General features: G+C 33.7%; 3 protein-coding genes across 5 annotated transcripts; all 3 read left to right on the top strand.

The window, feature by feature from the left end:
* The first annotated feature begins 2,728 nt into the window (after nt 1-2,728).
* Nucleotides 2,729-3,609, top strand: LOC136063878 (protein FAR1-RELATED SEQUENCE 5-like). The gene is made up of 3 exons (XM_065764874.1): nt 2,729-2,741; nt 3,082-3,144; nt 3,200-3,609. The coding sequence occupies exons 1-3, from the start codon at nt 2,729-2,731 to the stop codon at nt 3,607-3,609; spliced, it is 486 nt and encodes a 161-aa protein (XP_065620946.1).
* A 7,280-nt stretch (nt 3,610-10,889) lies between these two features.
* On the top strand, nt 10,890-20,353 carry LOC112031642 (4-alpha-glucanotransferase DPE2). 3 transcript variants are annotated; one of them, XM_024064344.2, is made up of 23 exons: nt 10,891-11,343; nt 11,548-11,944; nt 12,782-12,899; nt 13,047-13,102; nt 13,234-13,361; nt 13,484-13,610; nt 13,703-13,899; nt 14,464-14,542; nt 14,655-14,693; nt 15,211-15,330; nt 15,499-15,600; nt 15,751-15,834; nt 15,931-16,173; nt 16,293-16,418; nt 16,557-16,631; nt 16,773-16,844; nt 16,994-17,113; nt 17,288-17,385; nt 17,610-17,769; nt 17,910-18,008; nt 18,847-19,044; nt 19,475-19,568; nt 19,729-20,353. In XM_024064344.2, exons 2-23 carry the CDS (start codon nt 11,591-11,593, stop codon nt 19,944-19,946), a joined length of 2,907 nt encoding a protein of 968 aa, XP_023920112.2. In that variant the 5' UTR covers nt 10,891-11,343; nt 11,548-11,590; the 3' UTR covers nt 19,947-20,353. The 3 variants fall into 3 exon arrangements, with proteins under 3 accessions (XP_023920110.2, XP_023920112.2, XP_065620940.1); XM_024064342.2 differs by lacking the exons at nt 19,475-19,568; nt 19,729-20,353 and having other exon boundaries at nt 10,890-11,343; nt 13,044-13,102; nt 18,847-19,087; XM_065764868.1 differs by lacking the exons at nt 10,891-11,343; nt 19,475-19,568; nt 19,729-20,353 and adding an exon at nt 11,421-11,441 and having other exon boundaries at nt 13,044-13,102; nt 18,847-19,087.
* A 2,077-nt stretch (nt 20,354-22,430) lies between these two features.
* Nucleotides 22,431-26,350, top strand: LOC112031641 (phosphatidylinositol 4-kinase gamma 8). The gene is made up of 4 exons (XM_024064341.2): nt 22,431-22,571; nt 23,214-23,270; nt 23,401-23,515; nt 24,368-26,350. The coding sequence occupies exon 4, from the start codon at nt 24,465-24,467 to the stop codon at nt 26,085-26,087; it is 1,623 nt and encodes a 540-aa protein (XP_023920109.2). The 5' UTR covers nt 22,431-22,571; nt 23,214-23,270; nt 23,401-23,515; nt 24,368-24,464; the 3' UTR covers nt 26,088-26,350.
* The last annotated feature ends 1,266 nt before the right edge of the window (nt 26,351-27,616 follow it).

The following is a 27,616-nucleotide window of genomic DNA, read 5'->3' as shown; positions in this document are numbered from 1 at the left end:
TTTTTGTTTTTTTGTTTTGTTTTTTTTTTAATTTTTAACTCATATTTTTTCTTTTGTTAAAATTGAAAAATAAATATTTTAAATTATAATCTAATATTTTAAAATATTATTTTATTCATCCGTTAGTTTGCCCATTAGATTAGTGATGGAAGGTAGCTTCAAGGACTTAAATAAAAGGTGTAAATTGATTTAGGGACTAAAAGTGGTAAAAATAAAATGTAGGGACTAAAATGAAAAAAAGTCAAAATGTAGGGACTAAAAGTGCATTTACGCCTAAAATAAAATAGCTAACATATGTGCTTATGCTATCAATAATTCATAGTTACCGAAACCTACAAAGTAATTCACAATTCCCAAAAGCTATACAAAACTAATACCTTTTAAACACATACACATTATACAACCAAGTCTTAATTTTCCCATCGACAGCCTTTGAAAATATAAATTACCGAGATCTACAAAGCAATTTACAACTCTTAAATTTATAAAGCAAAACTCCAAAAAGCTATACAAAACTAATACATTTTGAACACATACATATTACACAACCAAGTCTTAATTTTCCCATCAACAGCCTTTGAAAATATAAATGGCAAAGATATAAACAAAGACAACGATATGAGGAGACATTGAGTTTCAAATTTGAGCAAACAACCTTTTGAATTTTCTGTACTTATCACTACTATTGCACTAAAAATATTTATTATTAAAAAGAATAAATAATTAAGCTCATCCCCTAAAAATTGATGATATGTCTAATTAAGCAAACAGCCTTTTGTCTCCATTTGTTTGAATATCTCTCCTTTGATTCACCAATCATCCCAAATCCACATAACGCATGAAACAGAGTACCATATGTATACAAATCTGGAGTACACCCATGATTAGGCATATCACCAAATATCCGAAGAGCATAAATCCATTGTCCCACTATTCTTACTAAGGGGTTTAATCAAGGTATTCATTCGATTCTTAGCTTCTCAAAAGGCAAAGATATGTGAGCGAGAAGACCAAGATGGGTTGAGTTCTAGCGTGATGCCACAGTAGACTGGCCCCAGAGGAACTCTTCATCATCTGATGTGAAGCCACCTAGATCGCTAAAGTCCTAACGTGAGTCTTTCTTTTTTCTTTTTAATTCTAACGCGAGTGAAATAAATAGCGTTATGTATTTAAAAAGAAAAATTAAATAATTTTGTTTAAAAAAATAATAATAATGTGGTAAGTTCTGAAGAGATCAACAAAAAGTCAAAAGTTTCGGTTATATATATTACTTTATTAGAAATATATTTCATATTTTGAAGGCTTAACATCTCTCTCTCTTCTCCATATTATTTCTTTCAATTAATCCTTTATTTTCCTCATCCAGAACATGATATTATTTATATATAAATAGTGCATCATAAATAAATTATCTCTGAATGCCTGGTACATGGCATGGCATCCTACAAGAGATGCTAGAAACAACAGATGGGAATATAGCCTCTCTCAATTTAACTTTAAATGTAGTTCAAAACGTCTATATAAATATTAGCTTCATGGTAGATATTGTGCACCTCAGTTTACTTAGCGTTGGCCAAAAGTACCTTAGAATCATAAACAAGGTTGTAAAGGATTTCATTAAAAAATAACTATAAAACCCAATCTATATTATTAGTTAGGTAATGTTTCAAACATATTTAGTTTCTAACAATTCGAGTTCTCTGCATTTGATTTTGCCCAGTGAATTTGCACTTGGAAATCGAGTGTCTGAATTTACACTTGATTTCCATACTCACTTGGAAGTCGAGTGTCTGACACTCGATTTTCTCAGAGCAAAATCGAGTCCTCTGGACTCGATTTGTTAGAAATGAAATTTGTTTCAAACCTTGCCTAACTACTAATATAGTTTGAGTTTTATAGTTATTTTTTAATAAAATCCGGTTGTAAATCCAAAGGGAAGGGGGGAAAAAAGACAAGTTTAAGGTCCAACTCAATAATTAGGGCTATCCAACCCAAATCAACCCAATCACTTGACCTAGATCTACTCGTTGAGATTTGACCGATTTCAACTGTGATTAGGCAATCATTAACAAGTTGGTTGCTTTGAAACCCGACTAGTACGAGCGAGTGTTGGTTTTTCCACTTGGAAATCCAACTCAACCAACTCATTTGACACATTTCCCTTTACCTTCATTTTCGATGATTTCTCTTCTCAGACCATGTAGTTGCTGGGTAGATCTCTAATAGTCGTTATCTTTAGATGATTTTGACCACATTTGAAATTGTAATCTATGGACATCTAAACAGTTGAGTCACTGTATCTATTTGGTCAACGACGGGTTCTGCCTTCCTCCACCTAACGAGAAATTATTTGCTCCTCCCGGGTGGAGGAGTGATGTGGTCCTCTTGCTGATGTGGGCCAATAAACAGCAGCCATGTATTAAAAGAAAAGCTGAGTTAGCAACACACCTTCAGCCTTTTAAAATAACAGAACTTGAAATTTACTTCACTTCTCTAATCCTGCTTCACCGTCTAGCTTATTTGTCGCTTCACCAAAAATTCTAAAACCCAAATTATTTGCTCTCTGCCCAGCTCTCTTCTCTCCAGCTCCCTGCATCATTGAAGAACAAGCTTTATGAGATTTTGAACTATCTTTGTTCTTGGGTCTAACTTTTTCTAGCTTGTTTCCCTCTTTTCCCCTATGACTGAAGTGGTTGCTGCAATCCAATGCTCACCATCGCAACTAACCATGGCTGATCAAGGTATGTTACAAAGTCTCATTTCACTCTTCAAAGTCTTATTTTCTTGCTCTGTTCTGTCTCTATGTAGTTTATAATACAGTGCCTTCTACATGTTTGATAAAAAACCCAAGGTAAAAAAAGTTTTAAAATAATGAAATTTTTATTTTTATTTTCTTTCTATTTAGTTTTCCTGACTATAAGCCCTTGTTTTTAACTCTCGATTATAGGTCTTTTTTTTAGAATGAGTTTTTAGTTAAGACCTTAAGTTCAGTACTGTAATGTTGCTGGGTTCCCCATTTTTTTTTTTTTTTTTGGTTGCTGTTGCTGACGCATTTGAATGTTGTGGTGTTTTTAATCATAGATATTAGAGTCAATGAGGAAGGTGTTGAAGATATTGAAAATTTGCTTGGAATCGTGGTGCATAGTGAGGATGAAGCATATAAATTGTATAATGACTATGCCATTCGAATTGGTTTCAGTGTTCGGAAAGAAAAAAATCAGATATGCAAAAAATGTTGTAAGACAACAAGATTATGTGTGTTCAAAAGAAGGATTCCCACGAGATAGTGACAATTTGGATGATAAGAAGTTCAAAAAATTACAAACAAGGACCAGTTGTGAAGCTAGTATCCGGTTTACAGTGACAAATGGTGAGTGGAAGGTTACTTACTTCAATCCTACTCATAATCATGAGCTTGCAAAGCCAGAAGAAAGGCCATTTCTAAGGCCGAGTCGAAAAATAACTGATGCTCAGTTAGGTATTATAAAAACTTTCAAGGAAGCGGGTATAAGAACAATAAGCGCATATTCCTATTTAGTTGAGGAAGCTGGAGGGTTTGAAAATGTTGAATTTATAAAACAAGATTGCTATAATGTGGTGAACAAGTAGAAGTTAATCAATGTTGAAGCTGGAGATGCTCAAAGTTTAGTAAACCACTTTAAACAGAAGCAAGCAGAAGAGCCTATGTTTTTTTTTTTATGCAATTCAAGTTGATCAAGAAAATCGAATGACAATTTTTTTTTGGAGAGAGCGCAGATCAAGGATTGATTATAACTCTTTTGGGGATGTTATATGTTTTGACACTACATATCGAACTAACAAGTATAGTATGATATGTGCCCCATTTGTAGGTGTCAACCATCATTGGAAGAATGTACTTTTTGGCTGTGCATATTTATTGGATGAAACAACTGTTTCTTTTACTTGGTTGTTTGAAACATTCTTAGAATCAATGGGAAATCAAAAACCAAAGACAATTTTTACTGACCAATGTCAAGCAATGAAGAATGCTATAAAAGTTGTGTTTCCTGATACATGTCATCGCTTGTGCTTATGACATATCTCAAAAAATGCTGTAGAAAATTTACCAAGGCATTATGGGATACCTGAATTCAAGAGTAGATTCAATAAGATTCTTTATAATTGTGAGACTGAATCAGAGTTTGAGTCTTCTTGGGATGTCTTACTTAGAGATTACAATTTGGTGGGCAATAAGTTGCTCAACACTTTATATGAAAATCGGGAAAGGTGGTGTTCAGTTTTTAGTCATAACATTTTCTTTGCAAGAATGAAAGCCTCATCAAGGAGTGAGAGTGTAAATAATGTTTTTCAACATATGACGTGCAAAACAATAAGGATAACAGAATTTGTACACGAGTATGAGAAAGATTCAAAAAATATGCGGGTGGAAGAGTTAGAAGAAGATTTCCGTTGCAACCAAGGTACATCTTCTCAAATAGTCAAGAATTGTGGACTTTTGGAACATGCATTATCTGTTTATACTCGTACATTTTTCAAAAGATTTGAGTTAGAAATTGCTTCTACCTTGGGGGTCACACACCAAGATGTGTATTCTGATGGAGTGTCTTTTACCTATGAAGTTATCGAAGGAGGTGGTCATAGGGTTCATGTTGTCCAATTTAACTCCTCGAATAATGTTATGACATGTAGTTGTAAAATGTTTGAAACATTAGGGTTACTTGTCGACATGCTATGCGAATACTTATTGTGAAAAATGTCACAGAGTTGTAATGAATTGATGCGCTCGATTTATGAAATTTTCACAAAAAGTGTAGCAACAACTCGACATACTGAAATGTGCCAAAGAAAAGTAAGAGAGATGATAGAATTAGTTGAAAACGATATGGAGCAGTTAAATGCGGCTAGAGATGGTGATGAAAAAGAAAACAGGATTGTTGTTAATAATGTCTTTGATGATGTTGAGAAGATAGATTGCTCTCTCAATAGTTTGCCAATATTAGATCCCCCCTGTGTGTGACCGAAAGGAGTCACAAATGCAAGACTCAAAAGCAACTTAGAAGCGTAAAAGGAAACCATTAAAAGATGTTACAAGATCAAGTAAGTCTTTGTTCTTTTATTTAAATTTTATATTGAAAAAAAAATGTTAGTAGTGTAGTTCAAATATTGGTTTATTGTGAATAATACCCATGATTTCCTCTCATTTTTTTTAGAACAATTGTCAACAAGAGGACTTCCAACAAGCTTTAGCCATGCCCCTAAAGGTATTGATTCTTTTCTAAACAATTTTATATAGAAGACTTTCAAGTATTTTGATTTAAAAATGTGCTTACTCTTTATAAACGATGCACTATATGATACACATTATCATGTAAATCTTCACTATGCAATGCTACAGGAATATAATTTTTTTTTTTGTTAGTCTAGGAGATTTATGTATTTCTGTGTTTGTTACTGATCGGCTTGAATAAAACTAGTTTGAAGGTCAATAAATGGCATTCCATCTTTTCTATAACTAGTTTGTTTGGTTAGTCGAGTAAATTTATTAGAAACTTAAGATTTTTCTAAAGCTACTTGCTTGGAAGGGTATACATGGTTAATGTGTCTATGCGGGAGAAAATTAGAGTTACACTGTTTGTAGAGAATAAATCATCTCTAAAACTTACATAAACAGAACAAGTTATAAAGGGGTAGTTTGGTGAAATATTTGTTGGTTACTTAGGCTTGTTATCACTGGTTTCTAGGGAGGGTTATCTTGTAGTTAGTCTATTCAAGAGGAGGTCTTGTAGAAGTGATATCAAAGTTCTCACTATAACTTGGACCAAAAAGATTCATTTTTTTTTTTTTTTTTTTTTTTTTTTTTTTTTTTTTTTTTTTTTTTGTGAGAAAGGCTTGGAGGTTTCTTTGACTTTCAAATTTTAATGAGATGGAGGAAAACGGATTTATTTTCAGCAACTTTCGGATGTTTTGAGAGTATATTGTATGCATTTATCAAGTTTTCTTATATATGTTACCTTGTCTATATTGCCTTTGGAATATTTGTCATTCATGTACCATACAACACACAAGTCTTGTGAAAATAACAATATTACTAGCTTTACCAATAATAATTGTCCTATGAAACTATATGCCTTTAGAACAATTGTCATTAATTCACAAAACTCAACCTATGCTCCACAATGTACAGGTCTTTGCCAGCCAAAGCACCGATCTAGTGTACCCATGGATGAGACTTATAATAATCAAGTATGATCTAAGCCCCTTGCATCATCTTCTTTATTTATTTATTTATTTTTAATGATGCCATATTAATCTCTTATAATATTTGATAGATATTCCTTCCTCTAGCCATGCCAACAACCATTAGTCCAAGCCATTTTCAACATCCAAATCAGGTAAAAGTAAATAAAAATAAATAAATAATTGATTTGTGTAATTGAATGTTCATTTAAAAATATATCTAACATTTAAACTTGAGTTAATTTGAATGTAGAACCCCTTTTCCTATTGGAGCAGTGCTTCTCCAAATTTCAGCTTCACAAGTATGCTTCAAAGTAATGATTTCTTGAATCATCTAAGTCAGGTAAAATACTTCCTGTTTCTATTTTTTATTCTTCATTAGTTATGTTTATTTATTTGTATCAATAGTGGGCTGAAAATCTCGAGTGTTGGTGATCTTGTGGCTGAGTCCTGAAAAAGAATTGATAAAAAGTTAGAGGAGACCGGTGTTGCCGGCCACAGACCCTTCGATGATTAAGTTAGTTGTGATCTTAGGAAAAATTTGGAATTCCAAGAACTTTGGAAATTTTGTCTAGAATGGACTTACCTTTTATCATCGGAGTGAAAGTGTTTATATAGTGTCGATGTTAGCGGTTATTCATCTCATAACTTCCCCTATTATTAAGGGATTGATTGGTATTGGGAGTAAACTCTTGTAATTGTTGTGTCAGTTATCATAACTCCATAACTGACTTCCGTTTCCATAACTGTCATTGGAAACGGTTCACGACATTAATATTCAGTTCGCAGGCAAAGTGTAGAGCTTGTCCGTCCAGATGCTTTTAAGGACGGACGAGCTTTACAAGGGAACTTTGGACGGGCGCTACGTGCGCTTGGTTCGTCCTTGCTGGCCTCTCCTTGGACGATCCGTATGGACTAGTAAAGGTTATATTTTCACTACATCAACCTTGTTACTAATAACTGAAAAATGTCTATCTCTATTTGTGTAGGAATCTTTCTCAAATGGTTTTGCACAACTAAATCCTAGACAAAAATGATTTGACTCAGAAGTTATCATATGAGTATTCAACTTGGAAGATTTTTGACAAGTTCTCAAGTTGGAAGATTAATCAAGTAACTGATGATTAGAGGAGTGAAAGCTGTAGTAGTTATTTTTGTATTTCGAAGGCAATGAAAATAGGCCTATTTATAGGAAATGTTAGATTACATTCCTTTTTGTATATTTTCTTTTGTTATGCCTTCTCATCCTCTAGTAAAAAATTGTATAGTTCAACTTGTCATTTATCTAGTTGAATATAACCAATAGCAATGAAAAGTATTTTCAATTCAAATGCTAATTATAAGCAATTTTTGTGAACTTGTGGTGTGGACAATTAGAATATAACCATTGTAAAACAAAAGACTTGATTTATTGAGAAATATCTTTCAGTACAATGGCTAACAAAAAGAAAGAACATTCCTCTAATTCCCACCAAAGGCTCTTCCTTTTCCTGAGAAAATTTTACAACTCACTAGCTGCATAGTTACAAGTTTTTTTACACTACATGAAAGGAAATTGATTCAAAGTTCAACATGAGTCGCCTAATATCAACCAAAATTAATTAATCCTGCCTCAGCAAAGTAGCTTTTTCCATTTGTCAATGCATTCACTGATTCAGCATTTGGACAGTTCACACATTTGATACAAACATCTCTACTTCATCACATAGTAAACAGTAGCCCAAAAACGTGCAAGCTTGAACCCGAATAACATACTCTCTCAAACAAAGCAGCAAACCAAGACACTTTGCATCTCTACCAACGATAACACCAGCAAAAAATGTCCCATCTCCAAGATTGTCATTTAGTGTATCCTCACTGGTCTGATTTGTATGCTCCTAAATACAATTTCAAATGTTAGTAATCAAAAACAATAAAGCCTCTTTTAGAAACACATTAAAGTTTCAAGCAGAAAACAAAAATGAAACACTAAAGAACAAAATGTAGAAGCACAATAATACTCCAACACTAAGACTCCTTTTTCATCCCTTTGACACAAGTTGGGAGTGATACCCTCCTCCCTTTTTCAATTTGAGGGGGGAGTTATAGCGCAAAGCAATCAATGCACCAGTCACGTATTGATAAGAATCACCTTATCCCTGTCCAAATAAGAAGAAACAGGGGATTGAAGGAAGAATGGAACAGTGAGAGATTAGAGAGAAAAGAATAGAGATTAAGAAGAAGAAGAAAAGACACAAGAATTGCATTAGATTTCTCATTGATACCCTCATCTAGAACCTACATTCCATTTATACCCAACCCTAACATAATTGTATTGATACATTGGCATTTCCTATAACTGCTACTAACTAACTAACCACCCCATCCTTCAATAGCTAATACCAATTACAACTATGCCTTAACTAACATAGCAGCACCCTTTGATCCAAACGCAGCAGCCCTTGGCCCATCAGCACTCCACACACTAGTCATCAGCACGCCACGCACCAGCCTTCAGCACCCCACACACCAACACCACCTAATTCACCAGAGCACTCCTATCACGTATCTAACAACACCATTCCAAGCAAAGTTTCAATATCTTCAACACCTTTCTCATTGACTCTAATATCTATGATTAAAAATGCCACAACATTTAAATGTGTCAGCAATAGCAACAATCGAATGCAAAAAAGAAAAAAAGAAAAAAGGGAACACAGCAACGTTATAGTACTGAACTTAAGGTCCCAATTAAAGATTCATTCTAAAATAAAAGACCTGCAATCTAGAGTTAAAAACAAGGGCTCATAGTCAGCAACGTTATAACACCATTTGAAGCAAAGTTTTTATTTTGGGCTTTTTATCAGACATGTAGAAGGCACTATATTATAAACTACATAGAGACAAAACAGAGCAAGAAAATAAGACTTTGAAGTGTGAAATGAGACTTTGTAACATACCTTGATCAGTCATGGTTAGTTGCGATGGAGTCATAGGGGAAAAGAGAGAAACAAGCTAGAAAAAGTTAGACCCAAGAACAAAGTTAGTTCAAAATCTCATAGAGCTTGTTCTTCAATGATGCAGGGAGCTGGAGAGAAGAGAGCTAGGCGGTGAGCAAATAATTTGGGCAGGTGTGTTGCAGGGAGCTGGAGAGAAGAGAGTTGGGCGGGAGTTGGAAAAAATTAGATAGTCAGTGTTCGAATTTTTGTTATTTTAAAAGGCTGAAGGTGTGTTGCTGACTCAACTTTTCTTTTAATACATGGCTGCTGTTTATTGGCCCACATTAGCAGGAGGACCACGTCACTCCTGCACCCGGGAGGAGCAAATAATTTCTCCTGATAGAGACTCAACGATGGACACCCCATCATTAATAATGTGGTAGAGTCCTTTGTTTGAGGCTAGTCCTAGAAGCATTCTTGAATATGGAAAAAAAGAGAAGCATTTTGTATTATCAAAAAAGTTAATTTGTCTATTTTATAAGTCTGTTTAAAATCTGCTTATTTTACTGAAACTGAAATTTTTTTTGTTAAAAGTACTGTAGATAAGATAAAAGTTAGCTAAAAAAGTATAGTGTGACCCATAAATAGTACTACCTCTGTCCCAGTTTGTTTGTTCTCTATTCCATTTTAGAATGTCTCAAAATATTGTCATGTTTCTAAAAATAAAATTCATTAATTTACTAATGTTTTTATTATACCCATACTTTAATTTTAAAACTATTTGAAAAGAGAACTAACAAATATTTAAAAAATCAATTTAATTGGAGCACCTTTTTAGTTGTCTCATTAAGAATAATTCTTTTAAAAAAAAGCTGATAAATTTATTTAAGGATAATTTTGTAAACTTATATATTTTTATAAGACAAACAAGACAATAAATGATTTTTCTTTAAAAAGTTTGATTTTTCAAATATGACAAACAAATTGGGACGGAGGTAGAACCAAAAGGTGCAGTGAGACCCATGAATAGTAGCAAAAATAAGCTGAATAGTAAAATAAGTTGGTAAAATTAATCATGTCAAACAAACAATATATTACCATTTTAACAATACACCCTAATGCTCTATTATTTTTTTTGTAAGATTAAAATAATTGGGGGGTAAAATAAAACAGTAATGTTTAAGATATAGATGTTGACGCTCGTCACTGTAACATCTAAAAATAAATCATAAAACTTTTCCCAAAAAAAAAAAAATCCATAAAAGTTAGCATTTAAAAAAAAAAAAAAATGTTATTACCGGATATGGGTCTCTTTTTGTGAATTTGATGCTACAATAACATTTAAAACGTCTCTAAAAAAAACTCAAAAAAAAGGCTACTGGACCGGATATGGATACCATATTGTGAATTAGATGCTACAACAACATTTAAAACGTCTCAACCAAAAACTCTGTACAAAGGCTACTGGACTGGATATATACCTAGACCGACAATACTAAACCCATCCAATCAAGAGACCCATAGAGCCGCCTTCTTAATTTTAATTTTAATTTTTATAAAAAATCCATCTGTATTTAACTTGATCTGGACAATCCCTGAAAATGTGTAGAATAAATAATCCAGAAATATTTATGAAAAAACAAAAAAACAGAAATAGAAAAATATAAAAAAAAAAAAGAGAAAAAAGAAGAAAAGACCAAAGATGATGAAATCATTGAGGAATTTGTTTGGAATATAATAAAAGAGATATGGACACAGAGTCTGAAGAACTTTTGTTTAATCTTATCATCTCACAGCGTCTCGTCAGGCATGAGATGAGCCAACTGTACACAGTGTCACTCTCCCGTGAAAGCTGTAACAACTATCAACAAGACACACGCACACTAACTCACCCAGTCCTCACCTGAAAAATATCATACTGATTATGATTAATAAAGAAAAACAAAAAGTAGAAAAAGAAAACCACAAACCCATCTCTCTCTCTCTCTCTTTCACTGTCTTTCGCGCTTAAAATCTAGCAACTTTTTTCTGCCATAGAAAAAATCTGGACTGAGGGAAGTGATAGCATTTCTCTGCTCTTTTGTTTCTTCGAACCAAACAAACTCCATTCTCAGATTCCCTTGTTTCCACTCCACACTTTCTCCTTGATAATAGCACCACTCCTTAAAGTTAACGTGTAATCGTAAAGCTTTAAATTCAAGTAAAGGTGATTTACTAATAGTTCATATCTCAATTGGGTTTGATTTATTTCAAGCAAAACCTTGAGATTTTTCATCTGGGTTCTCTTCATTTTCTCTAAAAATAGTAGAATTTTCCCTCAAATTCTCTGTTTTTTTTTTTAATAAATTTCGAATCTGTAATTCAATCTTGGCTGATACAATACTAACAAGTTTGACTTGGGTTTTGCTAGATATTGAAAAGCGTTATCTGGGTCTGATCCATTTTTGGAAGAAATGGTGAATTTGGGATTGTTTTCTGGGTCGAAGTCAATGAAATCAGTGAATGTGAGTTTCAGATTGCCATATTTTACTCACTGGGGTCAGAGCATACTTGTATGTGGGTCTGAGCCAATACTTGGTTCATGGAATGTGAAGAAAGGCCTGTTGCTGAGCCCCAGTCATGAAGGTGATGAGCTCATATGGAGTGGAAGTGTTGCAGTTCCAAGTGGGTTTGGTTGTGAGTACAGTTATTATGTGGTGGATGGTGAGAAGAATGTTCTGAGACGTGAGATGGGAAGGAAGCGTAAACTGCTATTGGCTGATGGGATTCAGGATGGTGAGGTGGTGGAGTTCCATGACCTTTGGCAGGTGCTACTTTTGTTCTCTTTTTCTTTCTAACTGTTATCAATTATGACTTTTGTAAGGTTTTCTTTTTGTTCCTTATCGGAGTACAACTTTAGCACTTTTACTGGACTATAGTCATTGCTGATATCTTTGTGTTTTAGGAATTTTATTTATTTGTTGTGGATATTCCTGCCCTGGGAATTTCAGTACAGTATGACTGCCGAGATGCTATACTAGAAGTTTCAATTTATTGAAACTGTGAAGCTTTAATAATCTCTTGTTTTTAACATTTTGATTTAGTTGGTTTTGGATTTCTTTTAAAGCTTTTATGGAATCTTGTCATATTTTAAAACAAAAGGCTTAAGATTCTAAACATTCTTTTGTTTTGTTTGGTTTTCTCTCCAACCACTTGGACCATTACTATATTCTTGCTGACAACTTTATGTATATTGTATTTGTTCCAGTTAATACGGTGTTTTTTGCATCTTTTCTTTCACTAAACTTTTACTTTGGCGTTGAAAGTTGTAATTAGATGCTCACTTTATCCTGAATGTTATGGTTTACTGTTCTGTTCTACTTATCTTATGCTCTTTGGTTGCTTACAACGGAAAGACAGGAGAGCCTCTTTCATGACAGCCACGCCCACCCCATATGGTTCTAAAGTTAAAATTTTTTTTTTTGGATCCTCATTCCTTTCAGGAATCAAATGGAGTGACAGAAATATTTTTTACTTATAAAAGAGGAAAAGGAGTGACATATTTATTTTTTCCTCGGGTTGCTATATGATTTGCTCATTGTGGAAACTGTTTGTTTCTTGACATTAACAAATTTACAGAAAAGTTCTGTTATTATAAAATCCAGATTGGCTCTGATGATCTCCCTTTTAGAAGCGCATTCAAAAATGTAATTTTCAACCGAAGTTGGACTTTGAACGTAGAGACACCTCTAGGAGTCATTCAGAATAAGCTGGATGAGGAAGGTAATTGGATGTAGTTTGAGTTCTTTAGTAATTCCTTTTTTTTTTTTTTTTTGAGAAAGTTCTTTAGTAATTCCTGATGTAAAGTTCTGTTTGTGAACTGTCATTTTGAAAAGTCATTTATCGCTTTTTACTTCTGGTTATCAGCAGAAACAGTTCTCGTCCAATTCAGAATATGCTGCCCAAATATAGAAGAAGACACATCAGTATGAACTCTGTTCTCCAAACGAGAATTTTACTGTTTATTTGGATATGAATTGATATTATTTATAAGTTCTGTTGGTTATCTTTGTCGCCTTGATTCTTGGTAGGATTAATTGAAGTTGGACTCATGCAGGTTTATGTGATTGGTAGCCATAAAAATTTGGGGAAATGGAAAGTTCAAGATGGGCTTAAACTTAGCTATGCTGGTGATTCAATCTGGCAAGGTGACTGTGTGCTGCGGAAGGTCGATTTACCAATAAAATATCCTTCTTGGTGTCTTAATCTTCAATTCAGCATCTGTATGTTATTGCTTGCTATGCATATTACCTGATGATTACCAACTCTTATGTTCATATCTCTTTTTTCCTTAACGGTTGTTCCACGTATAATTATAGTAAGTATGGCAAGGCAGGAAACTTTTCTTTAGAAACTGGTCCCAATCGGGAACTAACTGTTGGCTCCTCGAAGAATCAACCAAGATACATTTTTCTTTCAGATGGCATGTTTCGAGTATGTTGTCAAACATAGATTCTATGTAAGTGAATGTTATGTTGTCGCGGAACTTTTATTGTTGGCTCTAATATATTCATTTATTTTGTCAGGAATTGCCATGGCGGGCTGCTGGTGTTGCAATTCCTATGTTTTCTGTTAGGTCAGAATCTGATCTTGGAGTTGGAGAGTTTCTTGACCTGAAGTTACTTGTTGACTGGGCTGTGGATTCTGGGTTCCATTTAGTACAGCTTTTACCAATCAACGATACATCTGTGCATGGGATGTGGTGGGACTCATATCCTTACAGGTATAACTTCAATGTTCCCTTCATTTTTGTTGTCTTGTGTATTTCATTTTTCATAATTTTTTTGGGGGTGGGGGTAGGTTTAGAGATCGAGGGAATTGACAATTTTGAAAATTTCTTGAAATTGTGAATTGCCACACTTTTCATTTCTTTGCTGCTTTTGACTGGCATATTTGTGTGTTCCCAAATTCCATTTATTATCCTGCTTAGATCTGTATTCATCTTGGCTCTGATAATTGTAAGAAACCTACCATTTTCTCTGGTTTCAGAATCCCCTTCTTCTGTCTTATACTTCCTTGTCACAAACTAATGATATCTTAAATGTTTCACTTCTTCTTTTTCACCGAGTTTAATGCACAAGATTTTTTTAATAAATTAACCTACCACTCTTTCTAGCTTCATGAATCCCTTTCTTCTTTTGTATTATGTGTCATTGTAAGAGAACAGTATCTTACATGTTTTATGTCAGATTATATGTTTCGGTGACTTCAAGCACCCTTGAGTATTTATTATAGATTTACAATTATGATCTGACAAGCATTTTTTGTAATTATTTTGATTGTACAGTTCACTCTCTGTTTTTGCATTGCATCCATTATACCTGAGAGTTCAGGCTCTTTCAGAAAATATTCCAGATGATATCAAGGTGATGTGCATGACTTTCAAATTTTTATTTAAACAGATATTCTTTTTCTGAAATTTATGCTAATACATGAAAAGCGTTTATTGCCTCCTTGTTTCTTTTCTTTTCTTTGCAGCAAGAAATTCTGAAGGCAAAACAACGACTAGATGGAAAGGTAACTGCATCCATTATACCTGAGAGTCACATTCAGTGACTTACTTTTGTAAAAAACAACATATTCAAAATGATTCATGTCTATACTTTTACGGTTTCACCTACAGACTTGACCTGAGCAATGATTAAATAAGTAAGAAGACATTATTATGAATACAAGGATAGTTTATTACATTATTAAAGAAAAAAGGAAATCAGATTGGTTTAAAAAGAACAAATAATAAAGAAGCTGCAATGCAAAATGCAATACTTGAGTTTATATCTTTAAAATACAATTCAGTCATCCTCCTCTGTGGTGAATGTCTTTTGAATATCTGACACATTATAATTGACATGTTTTACTGGAAAAGTTATAGTAATGATACAGTTCATTCTTTGGTGCATGTTTTGCCAGTTTATATTAATATATTTATATTGTCTTTGCTGGATGTTGACTGAAAAGTTACAGTAATGATACTGTTCATTCTTTGGTCCGTGTATTACCAGTTCATATTAATGTATTTAGGTTGTCATTGCAGGATGTTGATTATGAGGCTACTATGGCTACTAAACTTTCAATTGCCAAGAAAATTTTCACCCGAGAGAAGGATTTGATACTTAGCTCTGAATCCTTTCAGAAATTTCTCTCTGAGAATGAGGTCATACTGTGTTAAATGTTCAGCTTATTTTTATGAATATTATAGCAAATGATTCATGTTTTCCTCTTTTTACAGATTGCCCTTTGCTTGTTCAGCTTTGATTTAATTGATTTTCAGTTTTACTCTTTCAAAACTTTTGCTAAACTGAATTATGTTTTAATTGGTCAGGATTGGTTAAAACCCTATGCGGCCTTCTGTTTCCTGCGGGACTTTTTTGAAACATCAGATCACAGTGAATGGGGCCGCTTTTCTCAGTTTTCAAAAGATAAGGTAATCAGCCTTTTGATTTCCTTTCATTTAAGATTAGAGTTTGGATGTTTTTCACTAAATTTATGGGTCTATCCATAAATACAGCTACTTGATGATATTGAGAAGATGCTTTCCCTTAATTTTCTTACAACAATTTCCCCTTTCCTTCAGCTTGAGAAACTTGTTGCAAAAGACAGCTTGCAGTATGATGTGATTTGCTTCCATTATTATATCCAATTCCATTTACATTTACAAGTAAGCAGAATTGATCTCTGTCACATATTTTATACATCAAGTCACACTGTTGAACATAAAGGTATCTTATTCTTTGGTACCATCACAAAACTACAGTTGTCAGAAGCTGCGGGATATGCAAGAAAGAAAGGAGTGGTATTGAAGGGAGACCTACCTATTGGTGTTGACAGAAACAGTGTCGATACCTGGGTCTATCCAAATTTGTTTCGCATGAACACGGCTACTGGAGCACCTCCAGATTATTTTGATAAAAATGGCCAGAACTGGGGATTCCCTACTTATAACTGGGAGGAAATGTCAAAAGACAACTATGCTTGGTGGCAAGCTCGTTTAACCCAGGTTTTGTTCTTTAAATAGATTTTGATCCTACCATCAATGTGCCTTGGTCTTGGTGCCATGTCTCTTTCACTGACTTTCGTGAATAAGCCAAAAGTTATTTTTCTTTGTTTCCATGACAGATGGCAAACTACTTTACAGCTTACCGGATTGATCACATACTGGGTTTCTTCCGAATCTGGGAGCTTCCGGAGCATGCTATGACAGGTCTAGTTGGAAAATTTCGACCATCGATCCCTCTTAGTCAGGTAAAGTTATGCTTGCCTAATCAAAAAGGCTTTTTTACTTGGAGAATAAATGAATGTAGAGCATGGTCTCTGTTAAGGGAAGCAATAGTTTTTAATGTTTTTTTTGTGAATTTACACAAATTAATGCTTCTTCTGTAGGAAGAACTTGAAAGAGAGGGAATATGGGACTTTGATCGATTGAGTCGTCCATATATTCGGCAGGAAATGTTACAGGTTACTGAATTTTTTTGTTAGCTGTAATCTGCTTTGACTTTTTGTAATCAACGTATGACTTCTATTTCTTTGTTTTAAGTTTACTGTGCATCGTTTCTGCTAATGTATGTCTCTTTTCTCTGATTTTTATTCTTGATTCAGGATAAATTTGGATCGTATTGGACTTTTATTGCCTCAACTTTTCTCAATGAATATCAGAAGCAGTGCTATGAGGTGAGAATAGTAGTTTTAGTCGATAAATGGATTTGTTATATATATTTTCTTCATAACTCATAATTAGTCTTTGGAGGGATTTTTCTGTCAAATATTAGGCTGAGGGGCCTCACTCTAAATTAATTTATTTTCCTATATATTCTTCTCAGTTCAAGGAGGAGTGCAACACAGAGAAAAAAATTGCTGCCAAGCTGAAGGCATGTGCAGGGAGGTCCTTGTTGTTGGAGAGTGAAAACAAGACAAGGCGTGGTCTTTTTGATCTTCTTCAGGTATAATATAATTTCAAAGAAAGCTTTAATATTTGATTTTCCATCTTACAAACTCTTTTTAATCATTTTATGTGCATTTTATCCTGGGTGCTTTTCTTAATTATGCTATGAGATCCTACAATTGCCATTACCTGTTCCGGTCCTGGATTATGATATGTCCAACATTTCCTGCAGAATATAGTTCTTATCAGAGATCCAGAGGATCCAAGGAAGTTCTATCCTCGTTTCAATCTTGAAGATACTTCAAGTTTTAATGATTTGGATGATCACAGGTAATCATATTGGTGTGGAAAATTAGCTTATTTCGTACATTTGTATGATCCTCATGCATAAAAAAGTATTGCTAGTATGACTTAAAATGCATTGTATTTTGTACATATTTTGATAAATTTGATTGCTTATTCTTGGTGCCAAAAAGAATTCTTTTCCTACTTTTCTTTTCAACTATCTCAAGATACTGCCAACTTAGCATCTTACTTGTCATCCCATGATACAGCAAAAATGTTCTGAAAAGATTATACTATGATTACTATTTCCACCGGCAAGAGAATCTTTGGCGGCAAAATGCTTTGAAGACTCTGCCTGTCCTCCTGAACTCATCTGACATGCTAGCCTGTGGCGAAGATCTGGGTCTTATTCCTTCTTGTGTTCACCCTGTATGTTGATTAAACTATTCTCAACCACACAGCCTTCTCCCACCTTTCTCAGTTCTCTCCTTTTCTCACAGGGATTTATCTTTCTGATTTTGCATATAATTGACAAAAATCTGTCTTCTAACTGGTTAATTTTGATACAGGTCATGCAAGAGTTGGGATTAATAGGTTTGCGGATTCAACGCATGCCAAGTGAACCTGGTTTGGAGTTTGGTATTCCTTCTCAATACAGCTACATGACGGTAAGATCTTGTGCCTGCTTTATTGAGGTGCAATTGGTTATTACTAGATGGGATTCTACAGGTTTCTTTTCTGGTATTGCATTCTGAAATGGTTTATAAAACTTAACCAGAAGTTGAAAAACTGGTTATTGATTGAGAAGTCCTAAAATGTATCCTCTCAATACAATTCATGATGCTAAAATCTTGTCATAATGCTTGTCTATCCTAAGCCCATTCTTTTGGTGCAACTGGAATGGAATGTGGCTGGTTTTATTTTTCTTGTATAGCATTCTGGTCTGGTAATTAAAGTCCTCAATGAAAAAGTAAAAGAAAATAAAATATCTTTTTGGAGTCCTAAAATGGATCAACTCTGTACAATGAAATGATGCTGCCAAAACAAAAGGACTTATTTCAACTGATAGTGTAAACTAGAAGAATAATTCCATTTGCACCAAACATCATCCTTGCCATTGCTCATTGTAAATTAATAATGTTAATTATTTTTCTTATTATTTGTTATTTGGTCTATGGTTGAAAGCTTGGCCTTTTCTAGATTTCATAATATGCATCCTCTTTAATACCTGAAGTTAAATTATGATCTTGTAGCAGCGTATGAAAGTAGTTGCAATTTCTATCTAGGTTGACAAGCTTTACCCTGTTAGCTGTTTAAATTTTATTTAATTTAATTTTTTTTTTTTTGGTATTCCTTTTTCATTTTCCTTATAAAGCACTGAAATTATGGGAATTTGGCTATATTGCAATTGGCCATATGCTTATAAATACCTCCAATTGAACTTTTCAAATCTTCATCTTTGTCATTAGAATGTAACTGGGTAGGTGTGTAAATAAATGTGCTCAGGTGTGTGCACCATCTTGCCATGACTGCTCAACCCTGCGCGCTTGGTGGGAAGAAGATGAAGAAAGAAGACGACGATTTTTCAAGAGTGTAGTGGGGTCTGACGTTTTACCACCTAGTCAATGTGTTCCAGAGGTTGCACATTTCATTATAAAGCAACATGTTGAAGCCCCATCAATGTGGGCAATTTTCCCTCTTCAGGTATTGTAATGGTCATGTTAATACAGTGAGGTCTTCAATACTGTTCTCAAACTCTTGGGTACATCTTCCAACTTCATACAATCAATGCCTTGTGGGTAGGTTGCACATTTCATTATAAAGCAACATGTTGAAGCCCCATCAATGTGGGCAATTTTCCCTCTTCAGGTATTGTAATGGTCATGTTAATACAGTGAGGTCTTCAATACTGTTCTCAAACTCTTGGGTACATCTTCCAACTTCATACAATCAATGCCTTGTGGGGAGCGCAGTAAATAGCACTAAGCTAAAATGTTTGTTCTCGCTGTGGTTGTATTCATGTCTTAACATTGCACTAATTGATTAATTTGTACTCCGTTTGCATGTAAAAAAGGTGGGGTGTTGGTATTTCTATTGGTTGGTCATATAATATAGGCTTTTATTTGATGATCAGGATTTGATGGCATTGAAAGAAGAATATACCACACGCCCTGCAGCAGAGGAGACAATTAATGACCCCACAAATCCTAAGCACTACTGGAGATACCGTATGCATTAAATTTTTGTGTTAAATATTAAACTAAGCTTTGCTGTGCTTGCCTTTTGCCTTGTTTATTCAAGCTCCCTTTTTCCAACTATAATATTAGAGTTGCATATTGAGGCTCATGACCTCATTATTGTTATTATGTTGAATTTTGTTATACTCAGGTGTACATGTGACACTGGAGTCTTTGATAAAGGACAGCGAACTAAAAAGCACCATTAAAGATCTTGTACGAGGAAGTGGAAGATCACTTCCTGTGGGAGAAAATGAAGTTCAAGTGAATGAAGAATCAGTAGCCACTACTGAGAAGCAGCAGGTTGCCACTTGGGTCGTGACACGGTTGAATGGTGTCCCTCAAAATGAGATTCCGGTGGTCCACTAAGGTTGCTTATTCTGCTAAGGTTGCTTAGAGATCGTGTACTTAAGCATTGTGTTGCAATCATATCATTTGATTATATGCCTACAACTAGGAGACCCAAGTCATACAAAAGTGGTAGAACGAAAGAATCAGAAGAATTCATATGATGTTCACTCAATGCTGCTGTTGAGGTTGGTCGTCTTTCCATACATCCATACTTGTCATGAACATGCATTATTGAAAATTGATAGGAATATATGTACTTTGAGTTTGTACGTAATAATGTTTCTTTCTTACTATGATTTCTCATAGTAACTTCAATAATAATATAGTTGCTAGCAACAAACAGTGCAACACTTAAAGATTCCACGTTTGAAGATTGTTTGGTAATGCAGAAATAAAATTGTTGATGAACATTATGTTCTTGCAAATTTATATATGTTGTGGGTATGTCTAATTACATTATACACTTCCCATAAAAGTAGATGTCATGTTATTGATCTTTATTAGCTTTCACGTGATTCTTAACAGTGTTCATACTTCATAAAAATATCTTGCATGGACAACGAAAGCTCGCTCATTTTTCCATGGAAATAGAGAAAAAGAAAATATCTAATCAAGTTAAATCATATAGAATCCTGTGTTTTTAGAAGACATAATAGGTCCTAAATCTTCCGAAATACTTGCGAAGGAATCTGATATTTAAATTTAAAAAAATTATGATGGTCTGATTGTGGGCTAAATTTTTTATGATAGGAGTCATTGTTGAGAACTTGATTTATATCTATTTTTATCATTCTCAAAAAAAGATTTATACCAATTTTTGCAGATTGCGTTTATGATTAAATATGAATGATAAAACGCTTTTACAGTTTTTTTACAGTTTTTTAGGTGCTAAGATTCCTTAATTAAATTCAATCAATGATTACACATTGACCAATGCAGTACAAAAAATTCTTTTCCTAAAAAGCACAAAAAGAAAAAGAAAAATAGTTGATGCGAAATATTGGGAAAGATGTTCGGGTTTGTTTTTGGATATAAATGTTAAATATTATTAGAAAGTTTTAATTTTATCAAATAAAACCTGGACAAAAGTTTTATTTTTATTTTTTATTTTAAAATCGATTGGGAGGAATTCCCGTTTATTATATCATGACTACAAAATTAGTCACATGACTAAAAGTACAGATGGATAATCCTTTGCCGAAGGAAGTGAAGTAAACTATGTCCATAAACCACATTGTAAATGAAGCTAGACCTTTCTATATTATCCAAGCCCTTAATCACAGATGCAATTTGATAAAGTACGCCGGTAACAAAATAGCAAAGCTTGTTTTCTAACTTCTACTTAAAAAAACTAAAATTTAAAAAATGAAATAGCAAAGATTGTAAAGAGCATTTGGTCGACTGCAAGGTTGCACTGGGCCTGCAAAACCGGACGATTGGCCCAAATGAAGAAAGAGATGTGTTAGGGACTTAACAAATTGTCATAACAGTTAATGTGCTAGTCTCTCGTAGGTTAATAATGAAATAATATAATGTTTGACTTGGACCAGGTACAGTTAAAAATAAAGACCCCGTTTAGTAGAGTTGTTAAATAACTCATTTTCAGTTTTTAAACAACATTATACACATTTCTACATACTTTTTCATTCACACGTATTTCAAAAAATTCCAAACAACGTTACTTAAACTCTTCTACTGAACGGGTCTAAAGATTCTATAAAAATATTGGGAGATTTTGTCGTGTTCTTAAAAATTTCTAGTAAATAAATAGCAAGAAAGAAAGTAAAATGTCTTGGTGCCACTCTCATCCTAGCACAAACCAACCAAACAAGGCCACCTAACAACAATATTTTTAAATTTGTTTCTTGCTTCAAGATGCACATAATCACTAGGTTTCCATAAATGACAATTTCACCCAAAAAAAGAAGAAGAAAAAGGATTCTCTCTATTTCAAGTCTCGTCAATTTCATGATTTAGAATAAATTTTATAAATTTAGAAGTGTATAAACTAAAACGTCGTTAAAATAACGCGATATTCTATACACGGATAAATCTAAAAAACTTACAATATAAGCAATTGGAGAGGATTTGATCCTAAAGAAATGAAGGTGGAACGCAAATGTCCTAAAATAGGAAACCGTTGGCACAGTGTGCGGATGAAAAATAGGAGACATGGGAAAAATAAAGGGCAAAGGGGTTGTTTTGGTTAGAACAGAAGTGTAAAACATGGAGTTGTTATGCGTAACGTGGCTTGAATCTATTAGTGAAGTGAGTAAAAAATGATACATGTTGACAAGAATGTGAAATAGTAAAATCCCATGTGTAAATGTATGGACGGCTTAGATGACGTAGAGTCTGCATGGATAAAAAAGGAAGAGAAGGATACAAGTGAAACCCCAAAAGCCAAAAAAAGAGATGGGTTCACATTTCTTAATGGGAATTATTGGTGTTGGTATATTTGGTGGTATTGTTGGATGATAATAAAAAGGGTGGAGTTGAGGGCTATTACATTTTGGGTAACGGTTGGGAGAGGGAGAGAAATAAAAAGAGTGAATATTTTTCATTGCTGAACCCTCTGCTGCTCTTGCCCTCCCTGCCCGTTTCTGTTCGTCTCATCCCTGAATGCCTTAACCAGTGTTCAGGGTATGCATCTCTATCCCTCTCTTTGTTTCTTTTTCCTATGGTTTCTTCTTATTTTGATGGATTCATATATGTTAAAGGAAATGAGACACAGAAATGTCCCATGCTTGTTTGTTTTCCTATCTGTGTTTGTCATAACAACAGAAATGTTTTATCCACAGTTCGCGGTGTTTTCAATAGAGATGTTTAGAGTTCAAATCCTCCCCTCATTGTTGTAATTATCTTATTACAAAAAAAGATATTTTCTTTTTTACCTTGTTATAAGTTATAGCAGCAAGAGTATTTGAATTGCATGGTGCTTTCAATGAAAATGTCTAATGTTCAAATCTCCCATCCTATTGTTGTAACAATCGAATTATTAAAATTTTTATTTAATAATTTGATTATTACAGTAATAAATGAGGCCCGGATTCATATTTCCTTTCTCTTAACTATGAAAAAAAATGTCATTTGAAATGAAAAGAAAATACAAGGTTGTTTTCAGCATTGTTTATTTTTTAAGCCATTCAACATTAGTTTTTTGAAATTTTTTTCCTTGGATAACATGTAAATGTTGGAAATTAATTGTTGAATTACTATTGTACTGTTTTCTTTTTTTTATAAAGCATTGTGACTTGTGCATGATGTTATAATTTTATATTTCAGAAAATCGTGGCGATTTATGTGCGGAGGAGCGAGGGATTAATTGGATTTGCCTATATGGTTGTTACATTTTCATTTCTCAATCTATGATTTCATTCCATACAAAGATATGCAAGACATATATGAATGCTTTTTTTTTTTATTATTAGTTTTTTCTTCATTGTGGTAATCCTTGCTTGGATACATGCAGGTTATGTTGGATTCAAGAACAAACGTGTGGAAATTAGCCTATACTTTGCTGATCATCCACGAAATAAAGGAATGTGTATAGCATGTGACATTAGAGACCTGTTTGCCAATATTGGGTAAGCAAAGTTTTCTAAAATTTAAGAATGTTCAGTTGATATCCACACAAAGAATGATAAATTTTAAATAACTCGGCAAGTTAGCATAAAAACTAATTATCTCACTCGGTTTACATTTCATATTCACCTTTTGTATAAATTTTTCATGCCTCACATTTTAAATGTACATTTTTAGGCATTTGTGTAATCGAAGGGGAAACCTTTATTTAGGCATTCTCATGCATGAATGCAAACGTGAATATAGTGGAGATGGTTCAAGTGATGCCTAATATATGCCTAATTCATGAATACCCTTATTGGCCCAAATTGTTAGTGACACATTCTTTTTTTGCATGATTCAGTATGTATTTGCCTTAAATGGTACTTATCTTTCTGCATATTGACCCATTACATATGACAACATTAATTAAAATGAATAATATTATAGAAAAGAAAGATGCTCCGTCTACAACAATTTTACAACAAATCCCAGGTGGTTAATTGTTATTAGTTCAAATTTGAAACTAACACTAAGATTACTTTTTTACCCCAACAATAACAACTAGTAACAACCTACCACTTAAGATTTGTTGTAAAAATGTTGTAGACATATCATTTCTCTATAGAAAAGAAAATCACATATAAACTTTTAATTACAGTTGTTGCACATTAAATGGCAATGATAGCTTTCTAGGACCATATCCAATTAAAATATAGTTTTTCCACAAACCAGCAAAAGGAAACATGCTGTTGCTCATATTTAAATTTAATAATGTTTGATAATTGTTACTTGTTTGAATCTGATTTTTTTCTTATGCCAATTATATATATTTGGAAATTGATGAGGAGGTTGTGCTTATTTTGATCATGTAGATATGTGATTATTGATCTACCAACTGGAAACTCTAATTCTTGGGTGATCCTTTGAGAAGAGCAGCCCCTGGCATTCGTGGCTGTCTATCTCATCTGCATGAGATTCTTTAACATGGCCATAGCCATTGATCAACATCATGGATTCAAGCCTTTCAGCCGATCCCAAATATGCAGACTCCAATCCTACACTCACCTTGATCACAAAATTCTTGAACAAACTAATCTACCACACACCTCAATGCAAGTATTTGAAGTTGACAACATTCACAGAAGCTTATCTACCCCATGCCTATCCATAACCACAGAAGTGGAGGAAGAGTTTGATAAAAATCCAAGAATTGAGATTGTTGGGGGCCAAGAGGATCCAAGAGCACGTGCTTTAGTGGTTGAGGTTGCCATAGCTTTAGCCTCTGGTGTTGATCCAATGCCAGTGTCAAGTGGGTTAGGTGGTGTCTACTTCTTGTGTAGCCGAAATAATGGTGATAATATTGCTGTGGCAAAGCCAATAGATGAAGAACCTTTAGCCTTTAACAATCCAAAAGGCTTTGGGGGTCGAATGCTTGGCCAACCAGGATTGAAACGCTCAGTTAGAGTAGGTGAAACTGGCATTCGAGAATTGGCTGCTTATCTTCTTGATCATAATGGCTTTGCTGGGGTTCCTCCAACAGCTTTAGTGAAAATTTCCCATGTTGCATTTCATGTCAATAATGAAGCCTCAAATTTAGCTGAACAGTACAAAGTTGCTTCACTCCAACGCTTTGTGGAACATGAATATGATGCTGGAGAGTTGGGCTCTTCTGGTTTCTCAATTACATCAGTGCATAGGATTGGGATTTTTGATGTTAGACTCATGAATCTTGACAGGCATGCTGGGAATATACTTGTTAAGAAACATAAGAATGATACTAATTATGCACCTGGGGTAGCTGAGCTTGTGCCAATTGACCATGGACTCTGCCTTCCTGAGTTTCTGGATGATCCATATTTTGAGTGGCTGCATTGGCCTCAAGCCTCAGTTCCTTTTTCCAATTATGAAATTGAGTACATTTCTGATCTTGATCCATTTAAAGATGCCGAACTTTTAAGGACTCAACTTCCATCTATAAGGGAGTCTTCTATCAGGGTACTTGTGCTATGCACTATTTTCTTGAAGCAAGCTGCGGCTTCTGGGCTTTGTCTTGCTAATATTGGTGCAATGATGACTCGGGAATTTTGTGGTGGGGAAGAAAAAATGAGCCTCTTAGAGAATCTCTGTACCCAAGCCAAGTCTAGCCTGCCTAGTATTTGTTATCATGATCAAGGAAAAGAATTCGAAATATTTCAACTTGAAGATGAAAATGAAGATGGTTTAATTGAGGTCTTGGACCTTCCCCAACTCTTGAAGAGCCATCCTGGGGTAGTTGATCCACTTAAGATGATGCCAAGGTTTTCGACCATAAATGACAATTTTGATGATAATGATGGTATTGGAGCATATAATGGAAGTGAGGACAACAATTTCTGTGACAATGATAAGGTGGCAGGGCATCTTATGAAGAGCATGAGTTTTTCAGTATCAAGCTATAATTTTGAAAATGGGGGCATTTCTTTTGAAGACATGAGTGAAGATGAATGGGAATTGTTTTTGGAGATTTTTGAGGAGCTTTTGCCCAAGTTGTTTGAAGGTAAAGATCAGTGCACTAACTCGAAGCAAAGGTTGGGAACTTCTTGCAAATTTTGAGGAATGTTTGGAGGGAAGGAAACAGAGAACAAATAATAATGGTAATTGATCTTAAATCTTGTACCTAATATGAAGTTTGTGTATATTATTGCCAGATGGGTAGCTAGTGTAAGTTGTAGATACATTCTATATAGGGCTGGAATGGAAAAGCGATTGGTGAAATGCCATCCTTCCATTTTACCTTTGATATTTTTATTTTCTCTTTCAAATATTGTTGTAAAGTAACAAAGAGCCAAACTTGCACATCATTTTGCAATTATTTATTGATGGGTATGTTTTATTATTATTTTATGTTTGCCTTATTCAAGATGTGAAAGTACATTTGAAAATAAAAATTATTACTGTCATTATTTATATTTTTATAAATATAATTTATTGTTGATTATTTTAACTAATTATTAAATTATTAGGACATCATTACAATTCGGTTTTAATATCCTAAACTTCTCTATTATGCCGTTCTTTAATGGATTGGCTTTTTTAAAAACATGGTTTTAATTTTATTTTAAGATTGACATGTACACCACTAAATTCTCTTCCTCTCATTCTTTTTATAAAGAAACTAGTCGCTAATTTGTGCTATGCATAGGAATTTACTTATTTGTGAGGTAGACTAAAATAATTTTATAAAATCTTAAATTGATTAAGAAATTACACCATTGCATGATTTGCTCTTGTATGATTTTAATTTGTGTTACAATTTGATAAAGAAGTCATTGCTTAAACGTGAAATGACTTGAGAATACAATTCAGATATTACAACTTCTGAAAGACCAAAAAATGTTAAAGAATCAGATGATTCATTGCTTAGAAATTATTGAAACAAAACAAAATATATATGACTAAACACTAGAGAAATATAAAAGAAAGATGGGTTACATTTAAAAGAATAATCTATGGTTATAATTATTGAAAAGAATCAAAAGATTCAGAGCCTACAAATTATAGATAATATATGTGTGTGTGTGATTACACAAATTCAGATGTTAAAACTTCCAAAATATCAAAAAAGATATATAATCAAAGAATAAGTTATTGAAAGAATTTAAAAATGACATGAAAAACCATAGAATAATTTTTTTTTTTAATGAAGTAGGGGAGAAGAAAATAACAGAAGAAGAGCTCAAAACTCTACTCAGGTTTAAAAAAAATATTAGGGTTTGCACTACTTTAATAGTGTTCATGATTAACCTCACAAATTTGGAGATAAATTATTAACGTTTGAGTTTGAATTTAAGTTGAACTTGTTAGAGAGAGAGTTTCACTCATTGTTAAGTTTGGACTAAACAAAAATAATGATGTGGCAAGCTCTAGAGAGGTCAATAAAAAGTCAAAAGGTTTTGGTTATATATATATATATATATAGATTATGAATAAATATTTTATTTCATAAGCTAAAAAGAACAACATACCAAGCATGACATTTTGAAAATAGGGCAAGGCAATCTCCATATCCAACGTAAGACTTTTCTTTTAACACCCTCACCTACAAATACACAAATATGTTGCCAACCATATCCTCAGTTAAA

The sequence above is a fragment of the Quercus suber genome, unplaced genomic scaffold (genome assembly GCF_002906115.3).
Source record: "Quercus suber isolate HL8 unplaced genomic scaffold, Cork oak 2.0 scaffold_589, whole genome shotgun sequence".
Classification (NCBI taxonomy): Eukaryota; Viridiplantae; Streptophyta; class Magnoliopsida; order Fagales; family Fagaceae; genus Quercus; species Quercus suber.
This window is presented reverse-complemented; position numbering and strand designations above follow the sequence as displayed.